This window comes from Opisthocomus hoazin, chromosome 6 (assembly GCF_030867145.1).
Source record: "Opisthocomus hoazin isolate bOpiHoa1 chromosome 6, bOpiHoa1.hap1, whole genome shotgun sequence".
Taxonomy (NCBI): Eukaryota; Metazoa; Chordata; class Aves; order Opisthocomiformes; family Opisthocomidae; genus Opisthocomus; species Opisthocomus hoazin.
In genome coordinates this window covers 11,173,121-11,196,572 of record NC_134419.1, presented here as the reverse complement: position 1 = coordinate 11,196,572, position 23,452 = coordinate 11,173,121, and the positions used below count along the sequence as shown (strand labels likewise).

The 23,452-nt window shown below is 38.7% G+C and overlaps 1 protein-coding gene across 15 annotated transcripts in view; it reads left to right on the top strand.

Annotated features, from left to right (window-relative positions):
• The window catches only part of MAST2 (microtubule associated serine/threonine kinase 2), a 205,324-nt gene that overhangs the window by 93,466 nt on the left and 88,406 nt on the right, over window positions 1-23,452 (top strand). Inside the window, exon 1 of one of the 15 annotated variants that reach the window (XM_075424588.1) lies at window positions 21,348-21,382. The exons of the other annotated variants lie outside the window; for them this stretch is intronic. Within the exon in view, the coding sequence (XP_075280703.1) occupies window positions 21,363-21,382 (20 nt within the window). The 5' untranslated portion in view covers window positions 21,348-21,362. Of the gene's footprint in view, window positions 1-21,347; window positions 21,383-23,452 lie in introns of those variants that run through there. 15 annotated transcript variants of the gene reach the window in all.

The window sequence follows — 23,452 nt, the reverse complement described above, 5'->3', positions numbered from 1 at the left end:
TTCCTCTGCTTGAATCAACTTAATAGTGAACCTCATAAGTAAAAATAAATTCTGAAAATAAAATTTATTCTGAAAAGCTGTTGTTGTCCTGTAGCTAATGAGTGGGGATAGTTGTGGATGTAGTAGGTCCTGATTCATTGACTGTCATTCATTGACTTTTGTTCACCGACAGGAGCAGAAGCAGGAATTGACAGAAGGATGAAGTATCTGGCTTGGAGCCAGAAACACTCAAGAGGTGCATCCATTGTCTGCACAAACTGCAGCCTTTGTAGCAGTTCAGTAGCAATTGTATTGTATGGAAATATGCAACCACTCAGCATTTTTCTGTGTGCTAGTCTGGAGGCTGGGATGCATTTACTGCTGTAAAAAGATCATATCTGGGGAGGAAGTAATTATTTTTCAGCCAGCCAGAAGTAGAAGGAAGACTTGATTGTTGCTGCTTGCTGGGTGATTGCTTTAGTTGATTGTTGAGTTGGAAGGATTTTAGACTATGGATTAGCTCTAGGGTATTTGTCATTGCCAAATGGAGAAAGCTGAGCTCTTCCTGACAACAGTGCTAAATTTTTCTTTATCTGACACATATTGCTTCATATTTACTTGGGTCAGTATTAGTTCATTATGCGTGAACTGATTGTACGTATGGACAACGACAGTTGCTATGTTTGTTTGTACTGAGGAAAAGAAGGAGCAGAGTTAGATGTACCAGTATTTTTGGGAGGAGAGTGTGAGGAATTTTGTCACCTAAAGAAGGTCTTGGGTAGAAGCTGGACAGAACGAATAGTGGGGTGGAGCCTGTAAAGTCGGTTGATCAGTGACCCTGCTTCCATATTAGCAGAAGGGAACACAAGCACCCTGTAAACCATGGCTTTGCCCTTGGAGATCCTGTAGTGCAGTCTTGGAATAATCAGCACAGAGTGAGCAGGCATGTAAAACAGATGGGGGAATTGTATGCAGGGTGACATTAAGAGGAATGCCTGATTATTTAGATACCATTTTGTTGTTCATGTGCTTGAAGTGTGTGTGTTTCTGTAGGGGGGTAGTGTTTAATACACTAAGGGAAATTATACTCAACTGAGTTGTAGGCTGTAAAGAGGTCGAATAATAGAAGTATGAGAACAGGAACATGCAGTTACATTCTGTCTCTGATGTGGTTCAGTAATCAGAGTTCAAAGTTTTCCTTTAATAAATAATGCATATAAATGTATTGGTTATGTTTTTCTCATGCTTTGTTCACAAAAAATCATTACCATTTATGAATATTTTCTTTAATTTCAAATAGCGAATGTGAAATGATAGACCCAAACTTTGATCTCTATCCTATTAGTGGAAGTGGTTTAAGTATTTTCAGCCATTACCCTGTTCTGTTCTTTTGGTGCTACAGCGTGTACAGAGTGTTTTTTGTTTTTTTTTTTTATTGGCTTCAGCTTTCAAATGGTTTTGATGTGCACCTGCACCTGAAGCGCACTAGAGACATTCCAGACTTGAAAGGACAAAGGTGGGGACTGTGCAGCAAGACGAGGCTCATGATGAAGCGCTCGTGTGTTCATGTGTAGAACGGTGACTTGGCATCCAAAAGACGGGGCTGTAAGGTGCAGATTTCCATGGCACCTGCAGGATGCGCGACGCCATCCTGGAGCTCACTTTTTTTTCCTATTGCCTCTTCAGCTAGTCAGCAGTCACTAAATCTGGTTTGGGTTGCATTTCAGCCATCTGATTTCTTGTTCAGTACCCTATTTTTAATAAATTCACATATTTGTAACATGAACTTTATTGACCCGTTCAGATTTTATGGAAAAAGTGGGTTGATGTTTGAAATCCTCGTGGTTTCTTAGACAGGGTTACTAGCTTGGGTTGCTGTGATTTTTGTACTAAACATAAAATTTTCTAAAAAGAAAAGACTGATTTCCCACATTATATCTAAATTTGAAAAGAGTCATTTCCTCAGCAAACTAAATTTGCTAAACCAGTTTTTAATTTCAGATGCAAGTTATTTTTGTTAATTTTTTCCTGCTATCAACCGTGTGTATCAGATATCCTTTTGAAGTCTGTGTACAAATGGAAAAAAAACAGAGGCATAAGAAAAGTGAAAAACAATTATATTCCAGAATATATCCAGTAAAACACATACTTAAATAAGTCAAATATTACAAACTGTGGTTTTGATGGTGATAGGTGCTGATAAGAAATAGTATTTACCTCGAGTTTGTGGTAAGTGACATAATAGCGTTAGCTAAAGACATGTGCAGGCTATTATAGTGGTCTTTATTCCTTCTAATCTCTTTTTAAGGCAATTTATGTCCACTGTGGGGCTTGTTTTCTCTCTTCCTCTCCCTCTTTCTCTGCCCAGCCTTTCTATGTATAAACCTCCGAAGGTTCTTAGCTTCTACAGCCCTAGACATTTCATAGGGTGTTTTGTTAAACAAGTCTTCATCATAATTTGTTAAACTTACTCCCAGCTTCCTGAGAGTAAAATAACACTCAAACACACCAAGGAATTTCTTTGGGAGGAGGGTATGCTGAATACCAGCTTATATCAGTTTCTACTTCTATTCTTTTCATGCTTAGACCTTGGAAACAACAAGAAGTTTGATGGCTGGAAAAAAAATTTCTGGCCTTCAGTGCCGGTTTACGTCTTGCTCCGCTCAGGTGCTGTGGGAATTTCCTCTGCATCTGCGGAGAAATGGAGTATATCATTCCATTTCTGTGTGTCTTGGCGGGTAAGCGTTTCTGCTGGAGATCGATTGACGCCGTTTCCCTGCCAGGAGCAAGTGCTGTGCCTCAAGCATGGAGAAGCCAAAGTGCTGGAAATGGAGGAAAAAAAATGGTTCCGAAAAGGACTGGGGAGTTTTGCTACTTTTGCACTCTGTTCTGGTTTAGATCTGGAAATAGAGTAAGAAATAATGCCTCCATTCAGTACATTCTGCTTGTGATACTTTTTATAGATGGGGAGAGGTAGAGGTGGTATTTTCGAACCACTCTATCCTTCTCTGAGCCTGCATAGAGGCAGCTCACAAGCAGCTTAGAATAACTCTTAAGCTGATATGTGGGGCTGGCTCTGGAGGTGGAACGTGCGGAATTGTTCCTGCAGGGTTCCGTAGGAGTGTTGCTATTCGTGTATTAGGCTTTAAAAATAATTTGAAAGCATTGTTTCTGTAAAAGAAGTGGTTAGTGAATAAGGGAGATTTTAGTGTTCTGTATATACTGTAATCTCAGAGACAAAGAATTTATGGAGGTTTTCATCAAGGATTTAAAAGTGAGGAAAGTATTTTGTGCAGTTTTTATTATCAAGTTTCCACTACTTAATCCAGATTCTCTTTTAATAAGTATAATAAAATTATACATAACATACCAAATTTGTACCTTTTGTGGCTTGCTCTGCTTTCTTACCCTGAAAGCACAGCGTGGCTGGACAGGGACTGCGCTTGTTTGGGGAGCAGCCATCCTGGGCACCCTGGCCCTTACTGGTGAGACTGGCTGTTTGTTATGCTGATGGGATGTAGCTGTTGAGAGGTTGTGATTGTGTGGTGTGGGGCACTCCTGCTGTGATTTGAATCATGGGAGGATCTGAAGGTGTGAGTTGTAATCTGGAATTTGACTTGGTTATGAGTACTTCTGAATAGCAGACTTTACCTGCCTAAATACAGTCTTAAACACTTTAAAGTTTATCAAAGATGTATATTTGGAATTCTTGGAAGGAAAGCTACCTTTTTACACATGTACATTTGAATAATGTTGGACATTATTTTGGGGCAATTTTGTTAATAGCAAGAATTTGACTTTGAGCTGATTGAAAGTGCCATTTGCAAACAAAAAAACAAGACTTGCATTGTGCAGAGGAACATTGTCTTCTGATGAAGGCTTCCCCCTCTCCCCTCTTGCACGGTGTGGCTCCCCGGGCTGCTGCCATTGCTGTTGCTCTGTTTTCAGTGCTAGAATCTGTAAAGCTTGCAGCAGGAACACAGCTTGGGAGTAAGAGGAAGATGTTTTAAGATTGAAGTTGTGTGTGTTCTTAAAGGGATTGATTTCTGAAAAAGGGATGGTTCACGTGTTCCCCCGCCGGCTGAGAACAGCTGCTCTTTGCACCGCGGATGACTCTGCAAGGGCTTTGGGTGGGAGCGGTGACTCTATTCCTATCGCAGTGTGAGTTTTCAAGCTGCTATGTGAGATTTCTGCCAGAATCCTTTCAAGTGTGCCATCGCTCCCTTTGGCTTCACGCTTTCCTTTTGATTTGGTGAGAGCGAGTGTTGCTGTTCCTTGGAGCCAGGAGAATTTTGTTGCTGATTTGCTGTGGGCTCAGCCTGAGCGTGGCAGGACTGTATTGCTGACTGCGGGACAGGGCAGATGGCTAGTTTGTGTCCTGGACTTTTCTGCACCTTTGTTTTGTACTGTTGGGCTGCATTTCCTTCCTCTGGATGCTATGAATAGACTCATAAAAGATTACTCATTTTTTAAATAATTAGGTTTTTGACATGAGCCGTGTGATTAATCTGGACCATTACTGAACTCCTGAGATCTCTGTGACACTGGGGGTACGTGAAGAGCTCGGAATTGCGGTGATTGTTCTGTGGTCTGCATTGGAGTGATAACGGTGGGCACTCCTTCCTGGCTCTAAGCCTCTTATGCTGGGAAGAAACAGAGTGTGTCAGCACAATGATGAAACGGAGGAAACAGAGGCTTGGAGCCCCATCTCTGCGGATCCAGTAAGGGCTGTTGTGAAAAATAAATTGCACTTAAACATTTCAAATTGAAACTTGAAGAAAAACAAGCCAGAATTTTCTGTGGCCAATAAACATTGATTTTATTTGTTAGAACTTTCTTTATCTGTCATGCTTATTTGGCTGTACACGAAATTTCATTTGGAAGCTTAACATTTTATTCTGTGGAGTATTTACCGTAAAGTATAGCCAAAAAAGAGCAATATTTAAATGTTTTTAAATGACATACCTTGTGGTTAGGTTTTGTACCAAGCATTAATTAACATAGTAAAACTGAATGTTTGTAACTCTGTCTTTTGAGTTTGGTCACTCTTCAGATTTAAAAAGTACTTTTAATAATCTGCCAGAAAGCTGTCACAGGGCTCAAATCTCCAGAAACCTTTGCTACCTTTATTATCTTTTAAAATTAAGAATGCTGTTGAAAACTTTCAGATTTGAAACAAAAAATCTGTATTTACATTGCCACGTGTATTTCTACAAATGAAATTTATAGAAGCAATTCCTTCTTAGTGCTTGTGTCCTTTATAAATCCTTTGAAATCTGCTAATGAAAACTGCTGTTTATGATGCTCGTAATTATATTTATTAATTCTTGTAATCAAAATCGAGGAAGTTGTGTATTTAATACTATGTGTGTAAGTAGAAGAGGTTAAATGAATCTCACATAGTCGGTGAAGGGAAGAGCAGGGCAAGAGGCAGGCTTAACCTTTTCTGTCTGTAGACTGTAAAGCTTATCAGCTGTTTAAGCAGGGATTGCTAGTGAGGAGGATTTCCAATATCTAAAGGTTACCTACTGATGAATATTTGGATTCATTAGGAAATTTAAAGCATTGACAAACGTGCTTGACTTCAGGACTTTCAATGTAAAATGCCTGAATACTAAACAAAACTGAAAATTTCTCTTTAGCTCACTTTTATGCTTGAATATGGTAAATAGAAACATTTTTCATCCCTCAATCAAAATCAAAGTTATAGTTGTAAAAATACAGAGGCACTAGTTTATATTCTAATGCATAAGCACACTTTATAATACCAATATTTGTAAGTTAACTTTCACTTTATTTCTAGTGAAGGACACCTCATCGTGTGTAGTTCAATAAAGTAGGTGTTAGAACCTCTTTTTTATGTTTATATAGAAGTCTGTTTGCAGCTTTTTGGAAAGCAGCTACTTTGATAAATTTTCTGTGCTCTCTGTGTGGATGAATACATGTTGGCTGCTAACCCTGCAAAAGCAGTAGAGTTTACAGAACTGAGCACAGAGCTGGGAATCGGTGTCCTCAGCTGTAATCCTGATGCTACAATGGACGTGCTATGGACAAGTCACTTAACTTTGTTATGCCTCAGTTTCACCGTTGCTAGAATTAGAATAAAGCCATTTTGCAGTGCTGCTTTCAGGCTTAACTAGCTGTTGTTATAAAACACTGTCAGTGCTACATGTTGTTTTCTAGTTAATGGTTCGTGTAATTCATGTTTTCACAGTTGCGTGTTTCTATTGTTGCCACAGCCCTGGCGTGGAACCATGGCTCCCAAATGGTGAAGGCTGTGATATAAATGGTCCAAGTCTGTTATTGGTGCCGTTATCAACTTTGTTAGTTTTTCTCAATTAAATGTTTTACATGAAGGATTGACAGTGGTGCGTGCTCTAGAAAGCCTGGGAATCACTACAAAAAAGAATTTGGATAATTCCAGATTGGAAGATTTTTGTAGTGGAAAAATAACATTGATTAGATATTATATTGGCTGACAAGTCCATTTTGGTTTGGATGATAATCAAAAGGATGACAATTTATTGCATTTATTAAGAAGATATAACTTGTATCTTAGATATTATATTGGCTGACAAGTCCATTTTGGTTTGGATGATAATCAAAAGGATGACAATTTATTGCATTTATTAAGAAGATATAACTTGTATCTTGGAAGTATCTTTTTTTTTCTTTATTGAAACAGAAAATATGATATTGACCCTGGTTTATTCTTTTTTCCTACCGTGGTACCTTGTCAGAATCTCCTCTTCTTTGTACTCCCACTGCCGAGGAAGTGATGTTCATCAGCACACGTTCTCTCCTACATCTGCTCCAGGTCTGCAGCACCTTAAATTCCCGTTTAGTGCTGACTGTGCACTTGTTACTTCTCCTCTAGTATTTTACCTGAACTCAAAAACCCAGAGCAATCCATCTAGTCCATGCTACAGCCATCCTTTTCAGTGGAGGTAAGGAGAAGAGGTATCAACTAGGAATTTCTAACAGTTTGGTGTTGGTGTAACCGTTTGTGAACTTACCAGCTTTATAGTTTAAGCGAATAATATCTAACAGAAAGGAGCAGCCTTGTGGTTGTGATTTGCTTCCGGTCTTTTAGCATTCAGGTTGATATTGCTTGTTGGTACAATTTTTTTCTAGTTCATGTGTAGTTTAAGGCCCTACATAGGGAAGAATATAAAATTAGTTGAGGAATGGAAACCTGTCTACCTGTGTGTGCATGCAAATTCCTGGTTGTACCTTATGCCAGCTTCTGAGTGCAAGTGTAACTTGTACCGCGGAGCAAAGGAAGCCTCGCAGGCATTGCTGATTTCAAGAAAATCAACTTAAAAGTAAAATAGCCTAGAGTGGGGTCCTTGAAAATCCCTGCCTAGAATAGCAGGTCTGTGCTATCGTGCTGCACTCTGTAAATCCACATTAGTTTCTCACAGAAGGTAGCAGGCTGAAGCTTCTGTCTCCAAACGCAGGGCCTACAAAGGATACTGAGGAAAATGAAGCCTGTTGTTAGCAGGCTTAAATATGGGGTACAGGAGTTTGGAAATGGTTTGGAAAAAAAAAAAAAGAACAGCTCAGTTTGTAGTAGAGTGTTTGAGAGCTTGGCTGACATGTTTTGGAACATGCATGGCCATCAGCAGCCCTGGTGGAGAGCTTCAGCTTCTTCACCGAGAAGACCCTTCGCCTGGTGAGGCAGTTGCAGACAAAGGCTAACACAAGTTACAGATCTTTGCGTGTGTGGTTATGAAATCGGAGCTCGGTGGTACCTACTGAAAACTTGAGCCAGCAGAGCCATCAGAGGGCTGGTTTTGAAGTTCACATGCTGCAGTGTGGATGTAGCTAGTCAAATTTCAGTTACTCATCAGGTGGTAATGCAATAGCCCCTGAATCCGGACTGTTATTTCAGAGGGAGATTGCTCTTGCTGGCCAGCTCTGGTAGGAGTAACACGAAAATCTGAAGTTGAGCTATTTTAGGCATCTGTCCCTCTAATGGAGAATGAAATGTATTACATCTGTTGGGTGGAAATCAGGTTGTCAGCGAGGGAAAGGGATGTTGCATGTGTCTGTACTTAGTGTATCGTGCGCTGCCATGAAGGGAGAGGTGCTTGCCCGGCATGCCTGCCGCTTTCCCTGCGTGTTGGGCAGCGCTTGGTGAAAATGCTTAAGAAGGTGCTCACTTTGGCAGCCCTTGGAGTGGACTGAAGGGCAGTGACTAAAGAGCAATCTCTTAACATTTTAATGTCTTTTTCATCAATGTAATTTTAAACGAATTTTTGTTATTTAAAGGTTGGTATTAGGTAATGTTCCTTTACAACAAGAGTGCTTAAATGCAATTAAATGCTGTTTAGCATTGGGGCTAGTTAACAGACTGCGAAGTAGCAATGAAGTATCAAAATTAGATTATTGTTAAAGTCAGTTGAGAACTGTTCTTTTTGGAGAGATCTATTGATTATTTTCAAAAGGTGTTTTGATACCGCTTTTTTTCTGAGAATCCTTCAATCTTCAGGGTTTTGACGTGGGTCAGTGAATTCTCTTTAAGCATAGTTCATATAGAAGTCCTAGTGTTAAGTTATATTCCACTGTTACTATGGACTCTCCTTGATAATATTTTGCACATATGGGGACCTTCCAGCCATCTGCCATCTGAATACTGACTGGTTGATGATTCACAGCACTCTGTGTAAGAGCTTAGGTCTACTATAATAACTTTTTATTTTCGTCCCTGTTGCTTTCACCTGTGCAGCCCTTGATCCTCTTTTATCCTGTCTTTATTTGTTGTAGTTTTGTTTACTTGGTTACGGTACCAGTGATAGCCATTCCAGCTTGCTTAGAGCAAAGGTTCATCTTGGCAAGTTACCACTATCATTGATCTACTCAGCTTAACACCCTCAGGTTAGCCAGGCCACCAGCCAGGTGGTTCATTTCTATGGCTCTGCAAGTGATACTAGGAACTGGTACACAATGCCACTAAAAAAGTGTATGCCTTAATTTTAAATATGTCTTTCTTTTTACCGTCAGTATATTGCGCTTGCAAATATCTACATAGGTTTCGCCTCTTGCCTATTTTTCTTGTTGTCATTGATATTTTTATGTGGATGGATGAACAATGTGTTGGTGCATCGGACGTCAAGTGTGTTCTACAGCTAGCATGAAAGTCCATGGCTTCTGAAAGAATTAATCTAATTAAGAGTGAAAATATTTTATACATAGCATTTTTAATAATTGAAAATAATGTAAACCTTTCAAAAGAGTAGAAGGAAATGTGAAGTAACATGATTGCAATAAAAATAAATTGATAGCAGGTGAAATAAGAATGCTATAGTTGATGCAACCATGGGTTGGAATTAAAGTGCTGTATCTTTAGGAAGAAAAGAGGATGATGTCCAAAATGAAACTGAAGTATTGGCTCTCGTATTTGGGATTTGACTTGCACTCTTCTGAGGGTAGCAGGGAAGTCAAATTAAGGAAATGAGGCCGTGTTTCACAGCTGGTCCTCTTTATGAGTTGGCAAGTCTTTGTACACCCATATTTGTCCTTTAATCAAAATACAGATTTACAGAATTTCTTGATCTCAAGTTGCTTAAAAGGTGTAAATAATTAACTGTTAGAACTGATGGGAATTGATATTAAAGGAACATGTATTTCCCTCCGTTTCAAAAAAATGCTACACTTTCTGAATCACTCTCAGCAAGATATAAACTAGATCCAGTACTTTGAGAAACGGATTCATGTGTTTGGTAACAAGGATGAATGTTTCCAGGTGCTGTATTCTGGCCTCTCTGGGTGCTGCAGGTTAGGTGAAGTCTCAGTGGAAATTTGCTTTATCCAAACAAATCAAGGGAAGAGTTGGGTTCAGCTGGATTATTCAAGGGATATTTTCTTATGGTATTTTGATTTCATTAATTTATGCCAGTTGTGGAGCATGTTCTGATAGGCGTGTATGGTAGAGATTATTTTTATAGGAATGTATTCCTTTGGAGATTCTAGCCTTAATAAAGTCTGTTGATAATAACTATTAATTTTTTATAACTTTGCAGAATAGTTTCATGGTTTTTTTCCTAGTCTCTACAAAATCTGGTCACCATTTCTGAATGCGATGGTGGTCAGATCCTTGCTGTCTTATGTAAGTAAAACAAAATGGGAAACCTAACGTTGCTCCAGAACACTCAGTGTTGAGCACAGTACATAATTACTTGATCACTGTGTAATTACAATGTTATGAGTTTTATATAATTAGGATTTTATGGACATCTGTGATACAATTTAAGAATATATTAATTTATTTACATAAAAACCCTATTCTAGGAAACAAGCATTTAATCAATAACCATGGTAAGAAATAAGAATGTATTATACATACATGTTCAACAAATGTACTGGGAGAGTTGCCTGCCGTTGTTTAAAGACTTTCTCATATTAACTGTTGCAGTGGATGAAGGGAGACCTAAATTTAGAGCTATGGCTTGTTTGGATGTGTGAATGTGGTTCGGAGTGCAGCGTCCTCAGCGAGCTGCTCTGTTGTGGTGAAGAGATGGGCTGCCCAGGTGTCGCAGGGTGCCTGTCAGCTCACCATCACCGAGGGGTGGGGATGGAGACGTCTGCCTGGTTTCAGAGGGGTCTCCTGTTAGGCTGTGGTTCTTTTTTTCATATATTGGGATTGCTGGTGTGTCATGAGGAGGGACTTTTAACTCCAGTTGTTCTACTTCAAGGCAGGTGCAGAAATCCCTTCTGTAGTATAAAGACGTATTCTTGGTGTGCGCTGCCCCCTCCCTGGATCACCTCTGTTTTGGATTTTGAAAAGTACATATATTGTACAACAGCAGGGCAGCACCTGTAAGTGGGAGAAGTTCCCTATTTTTAGGGAAGATAAAAAACATTTCAGAATTCAGACTTGATGAGGTTCTTTATATTTTTATTTTGAAACACCTCAAGGCTTGTCAAGAGTTGGTGATAGTTTCCTATCTCTACTTAAATTTCCTTTTAGTTTAAAATCTTTTCATACAGGTTTTAAGAGTTTATGATAGTTAGAGTTTCCTATTTGACAAATGTCAGAGGATTAATGAAGAGGACTATATTCAGCTTGAATGACATTTGGAAATTGTTCTGTTTTTGCAGCAAGTGGTATCTTCCTGGTGTGGTGCTTGATTTGGTACAGGTTCTGCGTTCTTAAATGTGCTAAATAATTGGTCAGAGTTGACTGCAAGGCAGTATAATGTCACTTCTGGAAACAACGTAGATAAGTAATTCAGGAATAATGAGTAACAGAACAACTTTCTGAATATATCACTGTGCATAATGTGAAATGGTGAATTTTGAGTAGGTGATCTTTTGGCAACAGAATTGTGATCTGCATCTCACATTGAATGAATGAATGAGTTTCCCAGAATGCATTTCTTTTTTAGTGGAAACTTTTCTCTTCATTCCTTTTCTTTCGTACCAGTTATTATTCTTGGGAGTAGTTTTTCCCATCTAGGGGATAAAGAGTACAGGGGAGGGACATGTGGTGATACCTAAACCTTGGCAGGCTCAGATAACTTTTTGCCTTTGTTTTGTGCAAATGCTAAAATCCCCGCATCCTGCCTGGAGGTGCAGTAACAGAAGAGTTAAACACTGAGGTTTGGAGGATGAGGTGGGAGTTCTTGTGTCGTTCCAGGCTCACCGTTTGGCTGCCCTCCATGGGACCATGTGTAAAGCATAACCTTCTGGTTTGACCTGGGAAACTGGAGGCTCCCGGGGGGGCTTGTGTGCTTGTGGCTTCAGAATTTGGAGGGCTTTAGTGTTTGCTAGTCATCTCATCTCTAAACCAAGCAGTTCATAACTGGTTTTTCTGTATAATTTTGTTTGAAGGCTGCATATGAGCTGACTTGTTTACTAACCTTGTGCTGTTTGAAGAATTTGGGATGATTTGGACAAGCTAGCAACTTCTAGTGAGGAACAAAACGCTCAGAAGGTTCTTAAGAGTCTGTAGAAAATATTGACGTTTTTCTGTTCTCATCCTCAAATAACAGTGATTTCTTCAAATGATAGTAGTGGGCTCAGCTCTGTACAAAATTCTTCCTTTTGCATAGTCTCTTCCTCAAAGACCTTTTGATCTTGAATACAAATGCAGAAACAACCTGTGCGCTGAAAGATTCCTGGCAAGAGAATCATGCTGAGAGAAATATGTATTCTCACCCAGACAGTCATGTGTTTATTATTGTTGATAGACAGTTTCCTGCATCTTCCAAAGCTTCTTTTTCATGGTACTATGAGGCAACCAGGTGCTATTTTTAGTTTTGACTTGGAATATTGGTGAGTGTGCAAACAGGCCCAACATCCCGCACTGAAGCACTAATAGTAGAGATGTACTAACAGCGAGTACCTAGTGTTGGTTTAACAGACTTGAGCTGGGGAGAAACAGATTATATGACACAGCTGCTTGCATTCGCACAGAACTATTCCTGCCCATGAGCAGGAGATTCCTTTCCGATCTGTTTTCTTAAAAATTACTGTTTGAAGCCACAAGTTGCAATTTCTAATGTAGATAGATAAACCATTTGGCGGATCAATATTAATGTGAAAACATAAGGGAAGTTTAGAATATAAAGAAGGAAAGAAGATTTCAGAGGAACGTTGTACCAGTTTTTAAATTTGTATCCCCTTTTAGCTGTGTTTAGCTATCCCAACTTATGTTGAACTTCTGTCTCAAATTTAAGCTCTTATTTGAATATTCAAAACTGTATCATGCCAGAAGGCCTGGAGCAGAGCTGCTTCTTCTATAACGTATCCTTTCGTGCTCTCTTTTCTACAGGCTGCATCTGTACTCCCCTTTTCTTCAATATCTCTCTATTCCTCTTTTTGTTCATTCATCTCAGATACGCTTGTTCTGGTCCTCCAAGTTCTTCCTTCCCCTCATTTCTCTCCTAAAATTTTACTACTTTGGCTGGTGGTTATTATTCTGTCATTCAATGCCTCCTGTGGTACTTGAGAGCATAATCTTCTAACCTAGTTTACATTACACTGTCATTATGAATTATTAATGTTCTAAAATAAAATCTTCAAACCGTAATCTTTGCTGTGGTGACAGAGCTCTGTGTGCTTTTGTTTTCCTTCCTGTCCTCCCCATCCTTCCCTTTCTTTTAGACCTCCAGGTCTTTAGAACAGGGATGTTATTGAGCCAGCTGTCTGGGAAAGACTTGCTGTGCAACAAGAGTTGTGTTGTGACATCTCTGGGCTGAGATAGATATTTATTTGTATAAACACTAAAAAAAAAAGCAGCTATGGAAGTAGCACTTGCGATTCTGTTAGAAGACCTACTGCACAAGTAGAACTGACAATGCATGTTTGGGTTATACCTTGCCTGAGAAGGTGAATAGTATTTTTTTGTGCTGTCTACTATGTTGTTCCTGTTTTTGTGTTTCTGTGATTCTCAGTTTTATTTGTCAGTACATGAGAAATTTAAAATAAATACCGAACAGGTCAAGTTATAATTCTCAGCAAAGTTTTACAGCAAGAAAGTTCAAACAAAAAGAATCTTTTAAAAATCCTTATCAGCTTTCCTTCATGGTTCATTTTAATGCAACTGTTTGTTTATTCTGCTGCCGAGAAATTGGAAGATTCCAAAATCATTAAACGTCCAATTTTCCAAGTGAATCAACAGACAAATATTGACCAGAAGTGTTCCTTTAAGTCACGAGTGTCTGCATTGCCCTCACAGAGAACTTGCAATTAATTTGAACAGAATGGAGTTGATTACAGCTGCATTCATCTTTGAGATAGAGGAGCAGCCCATGGGGACGTGTTCCAGCCTGCACCCCATGGCTTAGTGTGCGCAGCCTCCTCTGACATCAAGATGGATCGTAAAACTGTGACCTGTCGCTTCTGCAACTTTCCCCTGCTGATTAAAAATGAGGGCGGCTGCAGACTACAACGTAGAAGGCCACAGTCTACTTTTTATGTACTGCTGTTGTAAGTGGTCAGTGTTGTGGAAAGTACTTTATTTAATAATTTTTGAAGTCGTATTTTATCTGCCGAAAGTATGTTCTTCGGACAAGCAGGTGGTGTTCATTCGTGTGTATGATCTATGCTGGCTTGGCTTACCTGTTTGTTTAGTAGTTTGTGTGTTGTACCAAATAATTTGAAGACCTGGTAATATTATTTGTTTTGATTACTAGTTGCATTTTCATAGGTAGGCCAGAAGCCGAAATCTGATTTTATCAGATAATATAAAAAAGTTGCATAAATTTTGCTTAAATTTTGTTATATTTTTTTTTCTTCCTCATGATCTACAAAAATCTGTATAACGCTAGCTCTGCTAATCAAACTTTGGAAGAAAAGTAAGTAAAGTGAGTATAAGATGAATATTCCCATTTATCTAATTTCTTTTTTCCTTATATCTGAGATAGTTTAAAAGGTCATGGTTGAAGGTGGGTTATGTAAGTCATATTTATTTTAAAGATGAGCCATTCTGTTATGTATTTTTGTTTCTAGCTTTATTAGTTTAGATTTATTTGTGCCATTTTTTAAGGTGTTATAGTAAAGTGTAGTAAGATTTAGCACTGCAATCTTTTACATATTGTTTTTAGTATTTGAAAATGATTTTTTTTTTCCTGGAGATTGAAGAAATCATTGAGAGTTCTGTATCTGTCTATTCTATCCTTTATTTCAAAGCAGAGAATTCGGTTTGGGCAAATTCATCTTAAATTATTAAATCTGCTTCTGTGTTCCAGAACTCTAACGTGTATGTCCCTACTGACATATAGTGGGACATACAGGTTGGAAGTCTTATAGATAAAATAAATATCTTTGTTAGAAGAGCTTCTAAATACTATGTATATTTTAGGGAACATTGCCTTTGCGATACGTCACCTTGTGGGTTTCCCAGAATTACTGTAAAACAGTTTATAGAGATGTATCAATCTGTTGTTCTATAAAAATCAGTGTTTCGGGCTTGTTCTCATGGCCATTCTGTCTTGTATGTTCTATTTTTCTCTGAGGCTCACAGCCTTGAGTAATTTGTTTGCCTGCTGGTTGGTGATATGCTATCACGTCTTTCCCAGACTTTAAAAGCTAAGCTTTTGCTGTGGAGATTCATGTTGTTCCAAAGGCATAACTAAAATAGGGACCAATTCTGTTAAAAATTCATGGCCAAATTATGATGTAATTCTGCCTTTAAAACTGGCTGAACGTTTTTATCCCTTTTTTTTTTTTTTTTTTTTTGGTATACCAGCACTCAGGATGTTTCCCAAGCATGGTTCTGATTTCTCATGTCTCTTCTGTACCGTGGCTTATTTTGTAAAGTCTATTCTTATCCCATGCTCTAACTTCATTAAGAATTTATGCTTGAAAATGTAAAATTCATCATCTTAGCCTGTTCATTACATTAGCATTCCCCTTGCTCCCAGAATAACTCTTCTTAGCCAACATCCTACAAAATAAGCTTTTTGTCTCAGAAAAGCTGTTGTAAATGCAAGGGCTTTATGCTATCCCCAACATTTCAGCTGAGCCTAAGTGTGTTGACCAAGAAACGGGGAAACAAGCTGCGGAGTGCAAAGTCCGGCACTGAAGATTCAGGTTGGTGCGAACAGCCTGAATGATACCTGGAAACGAATCAGATGCCGGAGCTCGTTTTGGAGTTCAGGCTTGATTTTGTCTTCTGAGTAATCTGCTGTCAAACGGGTGAAAGCACCCCCTGCTAGCAGGTTGCCACGTGTCGCCCCAAGGCGGGAGGCCCCACGCTGATCCTCGGCATGGTGTCTGCACAGGTTGCTGCCGAGAGACGGGCGTTAGAAGTTTGTGGTCTTGTGTAGGTGTGGGGAACCCTTTTTGCTTTTGTGAGCTAGTAGTTGTGATCTGAGTATCACAGAATCATAGAAGTAACACAAAGCCCTCTAATTCACTGACTCAAATGCAGCTCTGTTCCCTCTCTTTGCTGTTTGCTTTGTTCCTTTTACCTTAATGTCTTGTGTGTTGTCTTGGTTTAGTTTGAACCATCCACTGGTAGTTGTTCTTCAGTCGTCAGTCCCTGCGAAGACACAAAGCGTGACAGCCTTTGCTGCTGCTTTTTCTCTTAATTTCTCCTTTAAGCTCTGCATTATAGTTTCCCTGTAAAACAGAGGTTAATAACACCTGCTTTTTCAAATCTGCTTCGCTGCAGCAGTCTTGTTGGAATTGGTTGTGGACAATGTCTGTCGAGGACTGTGTGTTACAGTTCTTTGTAACTCCCTGTTTTGGGAGGATTTAGCAATAGCCCAGTCTTGTTACTCAGTGCAGGGAGCCAGAGGCGGAAGAATTCTGCAAAGAACTGAAGCTGATGAAGTGCTGTACTTCTTCATGGAGCGGCTGATGCAGGTTGGAGTGGCAAGAGAAGAGGTTAAGATATGTTCCTGTTTGCAAATGCTGTTGCACAGTGAATTCATTCACATTGTTAATGTGTTATTTTTCAAATAACACTTCTCATTTTTTATGACATTTGAATCACACATTGCAGCTACATTTCATTAAATAAAATAACTAATGTTTGAAGCACACATAAAGAACACAGGACTAGGGAAAGAATGGGAGTTCTAGTGACTTTGAGGATAATTGACCTTTCCATGGCATCTGAGCACAATCATCAGTTTGGTGAGCTTGAAATAACGTTAAGCTTATGTTATATTGAAGTTGCCAAACATAGCTTACTGGTGTTATTTGGGAAGAATAGTGGTGCATGGAATATTGGCATGCTAAGAAGTGATATTTTTGTAAATGGAAATATGAAAAAAGAATCTTTCTTACTAAATATTAATAGGATCTTGGGCTCAATTAGCTTTGTGCTTTAGCAGTGCTTGCTTCTTATCACTATTTGGTAGTGTTTTCATTTAGAAAATAGCAATTGTGATGGTAGAGCTGTAGTTAACATCCTCTATCTAAGTGAGTACAATTTTGTGAGAGCTGTTTTAGGACTATGATATCAGAGCAGTTGCTTATGCTTAAGCTGTGCAATGATATTGTAGTGAGTTAGATAGCATTTCAGGCTCTCCACTATGATGGCAACCCTTGTTAATTCAGTAACTGTGCTGGATTAAAGTTACATGAGAAGATGGCAGTTTTTATTCACGTCTATGAGCGTGCAGTGCCTCGTAGTTGGTTCAGTAAATGTTTCTTATCCTTTGAATCATTAACTAGTGCAGTTGCTAGGATGTTCCTTGCATGGCAAATGCACACCAGAGGGAAGTTTGGTTGTTCTTCACCCCTGAAAAACTTGGCCATGAGGTCTTAATCTCAGATAAATGTGTCTTTGGGAGTGCTTTTACACAGAGGTAGCAACTGAAATCAGCGTGGGCCACTGTAGTAGAAGAGTATGGCTCTTTAGTTATGTGTTGAGTTGGTGATTTCTGGAGGTGGGGTGACTTCTGCCAGAAAAGGAAGAAATCTAAGATTGTATAACCTAGCAAATAACAATGACAAATGAATCTTAAAGATACAGTCAATTTAATTTTTTCTGTCAAACTGTTACTTACATGTCTTGACATTGCAGTCTGCCCAAAGACAGTCTGTTCTTCCTTTGCGTAGGTCACTGTTCAAATAATAATGATGCCCCAAATAGCTCAACACACATCTTCCATGTAGGTTTGATTTTTTTTTTTTAAAGAAGTCCTTCTTTTTTTGGAAGCATATAGGAAGAACTTTGTTCCTTTCTGTGTATTGAAAGACCAAAGTTTTCTGCTGGAGTTTTTGCACGTTACACAGTTTTAAATACATTGTTAGTGATATAAAACAGATATTTCTTAAGTTCATGTGCATTAACTTATGCTTAGTTATAGTAGAATAATTTTCTGTGCTTGTTGGGTATACCATTTAAAGTTTAAAATAAAATTGATATTCTCTTTATAGAGAAAGAATATATCTTTTGTGACTCCTCCAAACAATTTTGCTTTCCATTGTAAATTTTACTTTACCCTAAGGTGACTCAGGAAAGTTATCCTCATTTGAAAACTATTGGACTGTTACAGGGTTCGTCCTGGTTGAAATATATTTAAAAAATATAGTCAAGAATATTTTGTGGGAACTTTTCTTGTTATATAGTTAGCTTAAAATGTAGTCAGTCAGAAGAGTTTTGACCTTTGGGATGCTCTTTTTCAAAATTACCACAATGATCTCCATGTTACCACTTCAAACTTGACAAGGAGTTCAGCGTACTTTTAAAACAACAGGTTTTATTTAAAAGAAGATGGTCTTATATCAAGTGAAAAATGTAGCTGCTATGAAAGTAGTCCAGAAAGTAGTGGGTTTCATGTGGACTGTTTGCCTAATTGCATTCTCATTTAATGTCGGGCTTAATTAATGTCCTACTTCGGTAATGGTAAAGACAAGAAATTGGGGAATTCCTTGACATTGGCTATTTATAACTGTCCAGTGGATGCGATGTCGTTAGGAGGGCCTGGGAAACTACACATTTGGTCAGCAGAGAAATACTCCATCATCACAGGAGCTGCCAAAAAGTTCTGCAGGTGGCCTTTTCCGAGGACAAGTTGGGTGCGAAGTGGAGAAAGTACATTAAGGATATTGATGGAGACTGAGTATCCCGAAAGGTGAGTGGAAGAAAGAGGTTTCTTCAGGCTTGGAATAGCTCAGGATAGGGAATTCACAAAAACATATTAACATTTTTATGAGTTAAATAAAATAGAAAACTCATCTTGTAACCTATTTGTGTGTTATTTTTCTTGACGTGCTTTCTGATATGCAGAGGCTATATTTTTGAATTAGTGAGAAGTTTCTAGTCCTAATTTTGCAAAATGTTTTTCTGATCATGTAGAGTTAGAAGGCTCTTTAGTTCTTTCGAAGGATTCCATTTGTCATTGTAGATGTGAGAAAATCCTTATGCTTCATGTATTTGTTACAACTAAGGCGAGTTCTGCAGATGTTGGCGTTGTCCTACTTTAAGACATGACATATTTTTAAAAGCTGTTTGATGGTTTTGTTGTGTTGTTCTGGTTTTTCTAGCAGAAACACTGCATCTCCAAGTATGGTGTCTTCACATTTTTTGGGGTACTCTGAACTTATCTGTAGTCAGTGTTTGGGGACAGTCCCAAAATGAGTTCTTTGCAGATGCTGATTTGCAGGATTAGATTTTTCTACTGGCAGTTTGAAAAGCAGGAATGTGAAGTGTTAAAGAAATTTCTGCTGTTTGTGACTTGGTGTTATGTAATTCCCAAAGTGCTTTTTGCAGTTCTTGGGTAAGTGCTTTGCAGAACCATGTTAAATAGCAAGGCAAGTGGACGGCTGGGTTTCACATCGTAGCAAATATCCTGTTCGCTTGCCGTGCTTGGGATGTCCTGTGTTCCCCAAGAGCAGTGGAGGATGGACAGGGTTTCACTGGGTTAATGCTGCCGTAGAGCAGTCAGTCGCTGATGCCCGTGGAGACCGTTCTCCTAAAAAGGCTTCTCCTTTTTGTGTCCTTCCTGTAACAGATGCGAAAGTGCTGGTGTGGAGTAGAGTGATATTATGAATGATGTGTCTTCAACCGCTGAGTTCTCAATCACTTTTGAAAAAAGCACAATTAATAGAAATTTAGGGGTTTTAACTGGTTGTGATCTTATTTTCTAACTATAAGCAGGAAGAAATTAATTTTTGTTGTGAGGGGTTTATTATGTTAGTTAACTGAGCACTTTTTTTGCCCCCTTATTGCTTGGGAATTTTAATTCGCATTTTACCTGACAGAGTAAAGCTGAGTATTTTTATACCATTTTAAAACCAGGGTTTAATGGAATTGGAAGGTCACATAATATCCTGAATATAATGCTAAAATACTGTTCTTCATTTTATACACTTGACTGGTAGATGTTATTATGTGAATACAAAAAATGAATGTGTTTATTCTTTCTCATCAGTAGTAAACAGTGGCAGAGTTTTGTCTGGTTGTACTCCAAATCAACTTAGTGAAAACAAACCAGAATGTGGTTTAGATTCACTTGATACAAACGTTTAAAAGCAGTAGAAGAGATGGTTGTGTTGAGCAGAGATTTGGTTCCCGCAGCAGGTGAAATCACATTTCCCTGTTTTGAAGCTCAGATGGAAGGGCATGCTTTGCTGAACCAGATACTGCTGTTCTTGATAAATGTATGTGTTAAAAATGTGCCATTATTTAATGGAAAGTTACGAAGACCATCTAATTTTTTCATGTGATTCTGTGGAAAGCTAAAGGGAGCCTGCTGGGACTTCTTTCTCCCAGATATTTATATGTGTTTTTTAAGGGCGGTATTGTGCATGGAAGGCAGTGCCAGCTGTTGATTGTCATCTTTCTCATGTCTGTGATAAAAAGCCACTCAAGAAGGTTGAAATACGAGAACGTCATTAGCTTTCCTACTGGCAGAAGTGCTTAAAAAAGCCACAATAGAAAGAAAATAGGTTGCATATTGAAATAAAAAAAAAAAAGGCAGCCACAATGAGGTTTTGTTTAGACCCTGGAAAAAGCAAAAACATGGCAAGGAGCTTCTGCAAGCACAAAGGGGGAAAGGTGAGCTTGTGACTGATGTGCAGGGGGGTGTGGGAAACCTCTGATGGGCATCACACGAGCCCTGCTTGCGTTTTGCTGTCAGAATTCAGCCGGTTGTGTTGTTTTGTGGGCACCAGGTGCTACGTAGGAATTTGTGTTTACTGTGACTGATGGGTATGTGGTGTGGCAGACTTCAGGGGGAGAATGGATTGCTGTTTTTAAACTGATCTTAGGTGGCATTGTAAGTTTTTTTGTTTGGTTTGGTTTGTTTTTTCAGTTTTTTTTTTTTTTTTTAATTTAAAATCCACTTGGGTTACTTAAGATAAAAGATGGAATTTGTTTAAAGATGGAAGATTAATTAAAAAAATAAGCAAAATGCCCCTGATCTGCCTCGTATTTATGAAGCAGAAGGACCACCATTTCAAAATAAAACCACAAACTAGGCAGTGAGGGGTGTTCTCTGTACAGACACAGCTGAAAGACCCTGTGTTATTTAGGATTGCAGACGGAGCCCTGTTAACGGTTTTGCTTGAAAATCTTTTGATGGTAATTGAATGAACACAGAGAGATGTATATAAAGCATGTATACTGTGTATACAACAAACTCCAGTTTTAAAGTGTATGTATTAGGAAGGGAGTAAATATCTCATTTTGCACTGCCTCCTAAGGTGGAGAGAGGGAGGCAGGGATGGAGCCGGGAGAAAACGGAGGCAGTGGAAACAGCAGCAATATGTACGCTTGCCTGCCTGTCTCACATTAATGGAACAGCTTGCAAGGTCTACAGGGAATTTGCATTGGCTCTGTCACTGGTATTATTTAGTTCGTTATTTATTGCTAGTGGCTTGATTGTGCTGTATTTTCCCAGCAATGAAAGCTTTTAAAGATCATGTCTGACTCCTTTTGGACAGTGCTGTCCAATTTCTCTCTGCCTGCTACCAGCATGTTGAGACGATCCAAAAGGTAATCTAAGGATTTTGTGAGTAATTCTTACGATGTTTTTCTAAGCTGCTTGTTTTAATACTGTTTAGGCTTGCTTTCTTCTTTTTTTAACAGATTGAATCATATTCCTAGTACGTTAGCTATGATTTCTTAATTTCTTAATGATTTGTAATTGTAATCATTGTAGAACTCATACTGTGCAGATCCACTGATCATTCTTTTTTAAGCTGTTTATTTAAATGCATTGTTCCTTACTTCTCACAGCATGTGAATGTGATAAGGGGTTTGTTTCTACAAAATGATGGATAGAGAACAAGCTGCTTTAGTATTCAAAGTAGCAAAACAGTATTATGATGATACAGTCAGCACTGGGCAGGGCTTGCAAATATTTTGATTTATAGCGGTTATAGTCTTCTTAGAGATATGCATAACCTTAAATTTTAAATAATTCTTAATACATTGAGCATTTTTTTCTTGAAGGTGTAAATACGTTAATGTAGTCGTTAATAGGATGTGTGTTTGTAGTCATACTACTCTCTGGATTTTGATAAAATCACAATGAAGTGTGTGAACTAAGAAATGGTATCAAATTTGATGCAGTACAATAGTGTCCCTTCAAGACTGGGAAATACAATATAGTTATTGCTCATCAGGTGCTTGGTGGAGCTTAACGTATGTAGCCTGAAAACTTACTGGTGAGTATGGTAGGTAGTTAATCCCAGCTAAAGCAGTATATTCAGGTTTATGAGTAAACTGGTTGCAGCTAGTATCAGATTTTCTCAGCAGTTGAGTTGCTGATACAGTTAAAAATCTATGTAAGACTCAGAATATAAGCTTTTACTTGATTTTTGGAGTCAATTTTGTTCATTGACATTCAGAAATTATATTCATCTTTTTTAGAGGACTGTAGCTTCTACATAGTACTATAGTGGGGGGTCTCTCTGTTTCCTGCTGTCATTCCACATTTGTGGTTCAAGTTTTATCAAAGTTGTCTCCTGTGCTGATAGTGATTTTTAGAAATTTTACTGGTGATGAAGAAAGATTTTGTATATAAATTTAGACCTTAGTTGCAAAGAATTGCGTTAGAGATGTTATTCTTTTCAAATAGAAGTTTTGTTGTCTTTAGCCTGGTTTTTAAAGGCAAAAAGCTCCTTGAGATTCAGGTTGTGTGTTGATCTCTCTGCTCCCAGTAGTAATGTTCACGCTCGTTGAGGAGCTGCAGCAGTGATTTGCTGGAGGAACAGAAGTGGCCGAGATAAAGCTCAGTATTTCCTTATGGATTCCTTGAATTTGGCTGGGGAGGGGGAAGGGAGGCAAATTATTGTCCTGTGCCTCCATTTCCGAAGGATGAGGTAGGTAGGACTTGGCTTTCAGCTGCTTCTTGGCTGCCAGCCGGTGAGTGTGGAAGCAGCATGGTGTAACGAGACCTAGCTCGCTGTGAGAGCGAGGTGAGCTGGGTGGAGCAGGAGGAGTGAAGGAGTTGGGTTAGTGCAGGTGAGTGACGGGTGGCTTTAGTGAAGAAGGACACTGTTCCATGGGAAAATAACCTGTGTTAGACCTGCAGCTGGTGGAACGACGCGTTTATTGCTCCTCCTTGCAGAACTTTGTTTTTCTAAAGCTCACCACGTTCTAGGTGGTTTTCAACATAAAGGTAGTATTTTGTGAAAGTTCAACAGTCATGAACTTCCACACAGAGTGGACAGCTGCAGTGTGTCTCATAACAAAATTAAAGTGTCTTTATTTTTCTATACTTTGTTTGTGTGCCATTTTGAATTTAAATATCAAGGACAGAAACAATTTGAGAGATATTACAAGGTTTTAGGTGCAATATTTTGTCAGAAAACTCCTACTCAAAATTTACAATGCCATTTATTTGTTAGTAGTTGAAGTATAAAAAGAAAGATATTGATCTGTAAATCTGCTTCACATCTTAATGGAAAAGAGATGACTTTTTATTGATTTAATCACATAAATGAGTATCAGATACTTTAAAATGATCAAACAGCTCTGTGAGGATTCATAGCAGAGAGCTGCTGCGTGAAGTCACGTGGTGGAAATCCTATTTCACCCAGCATGGAAACCACAGCCCTC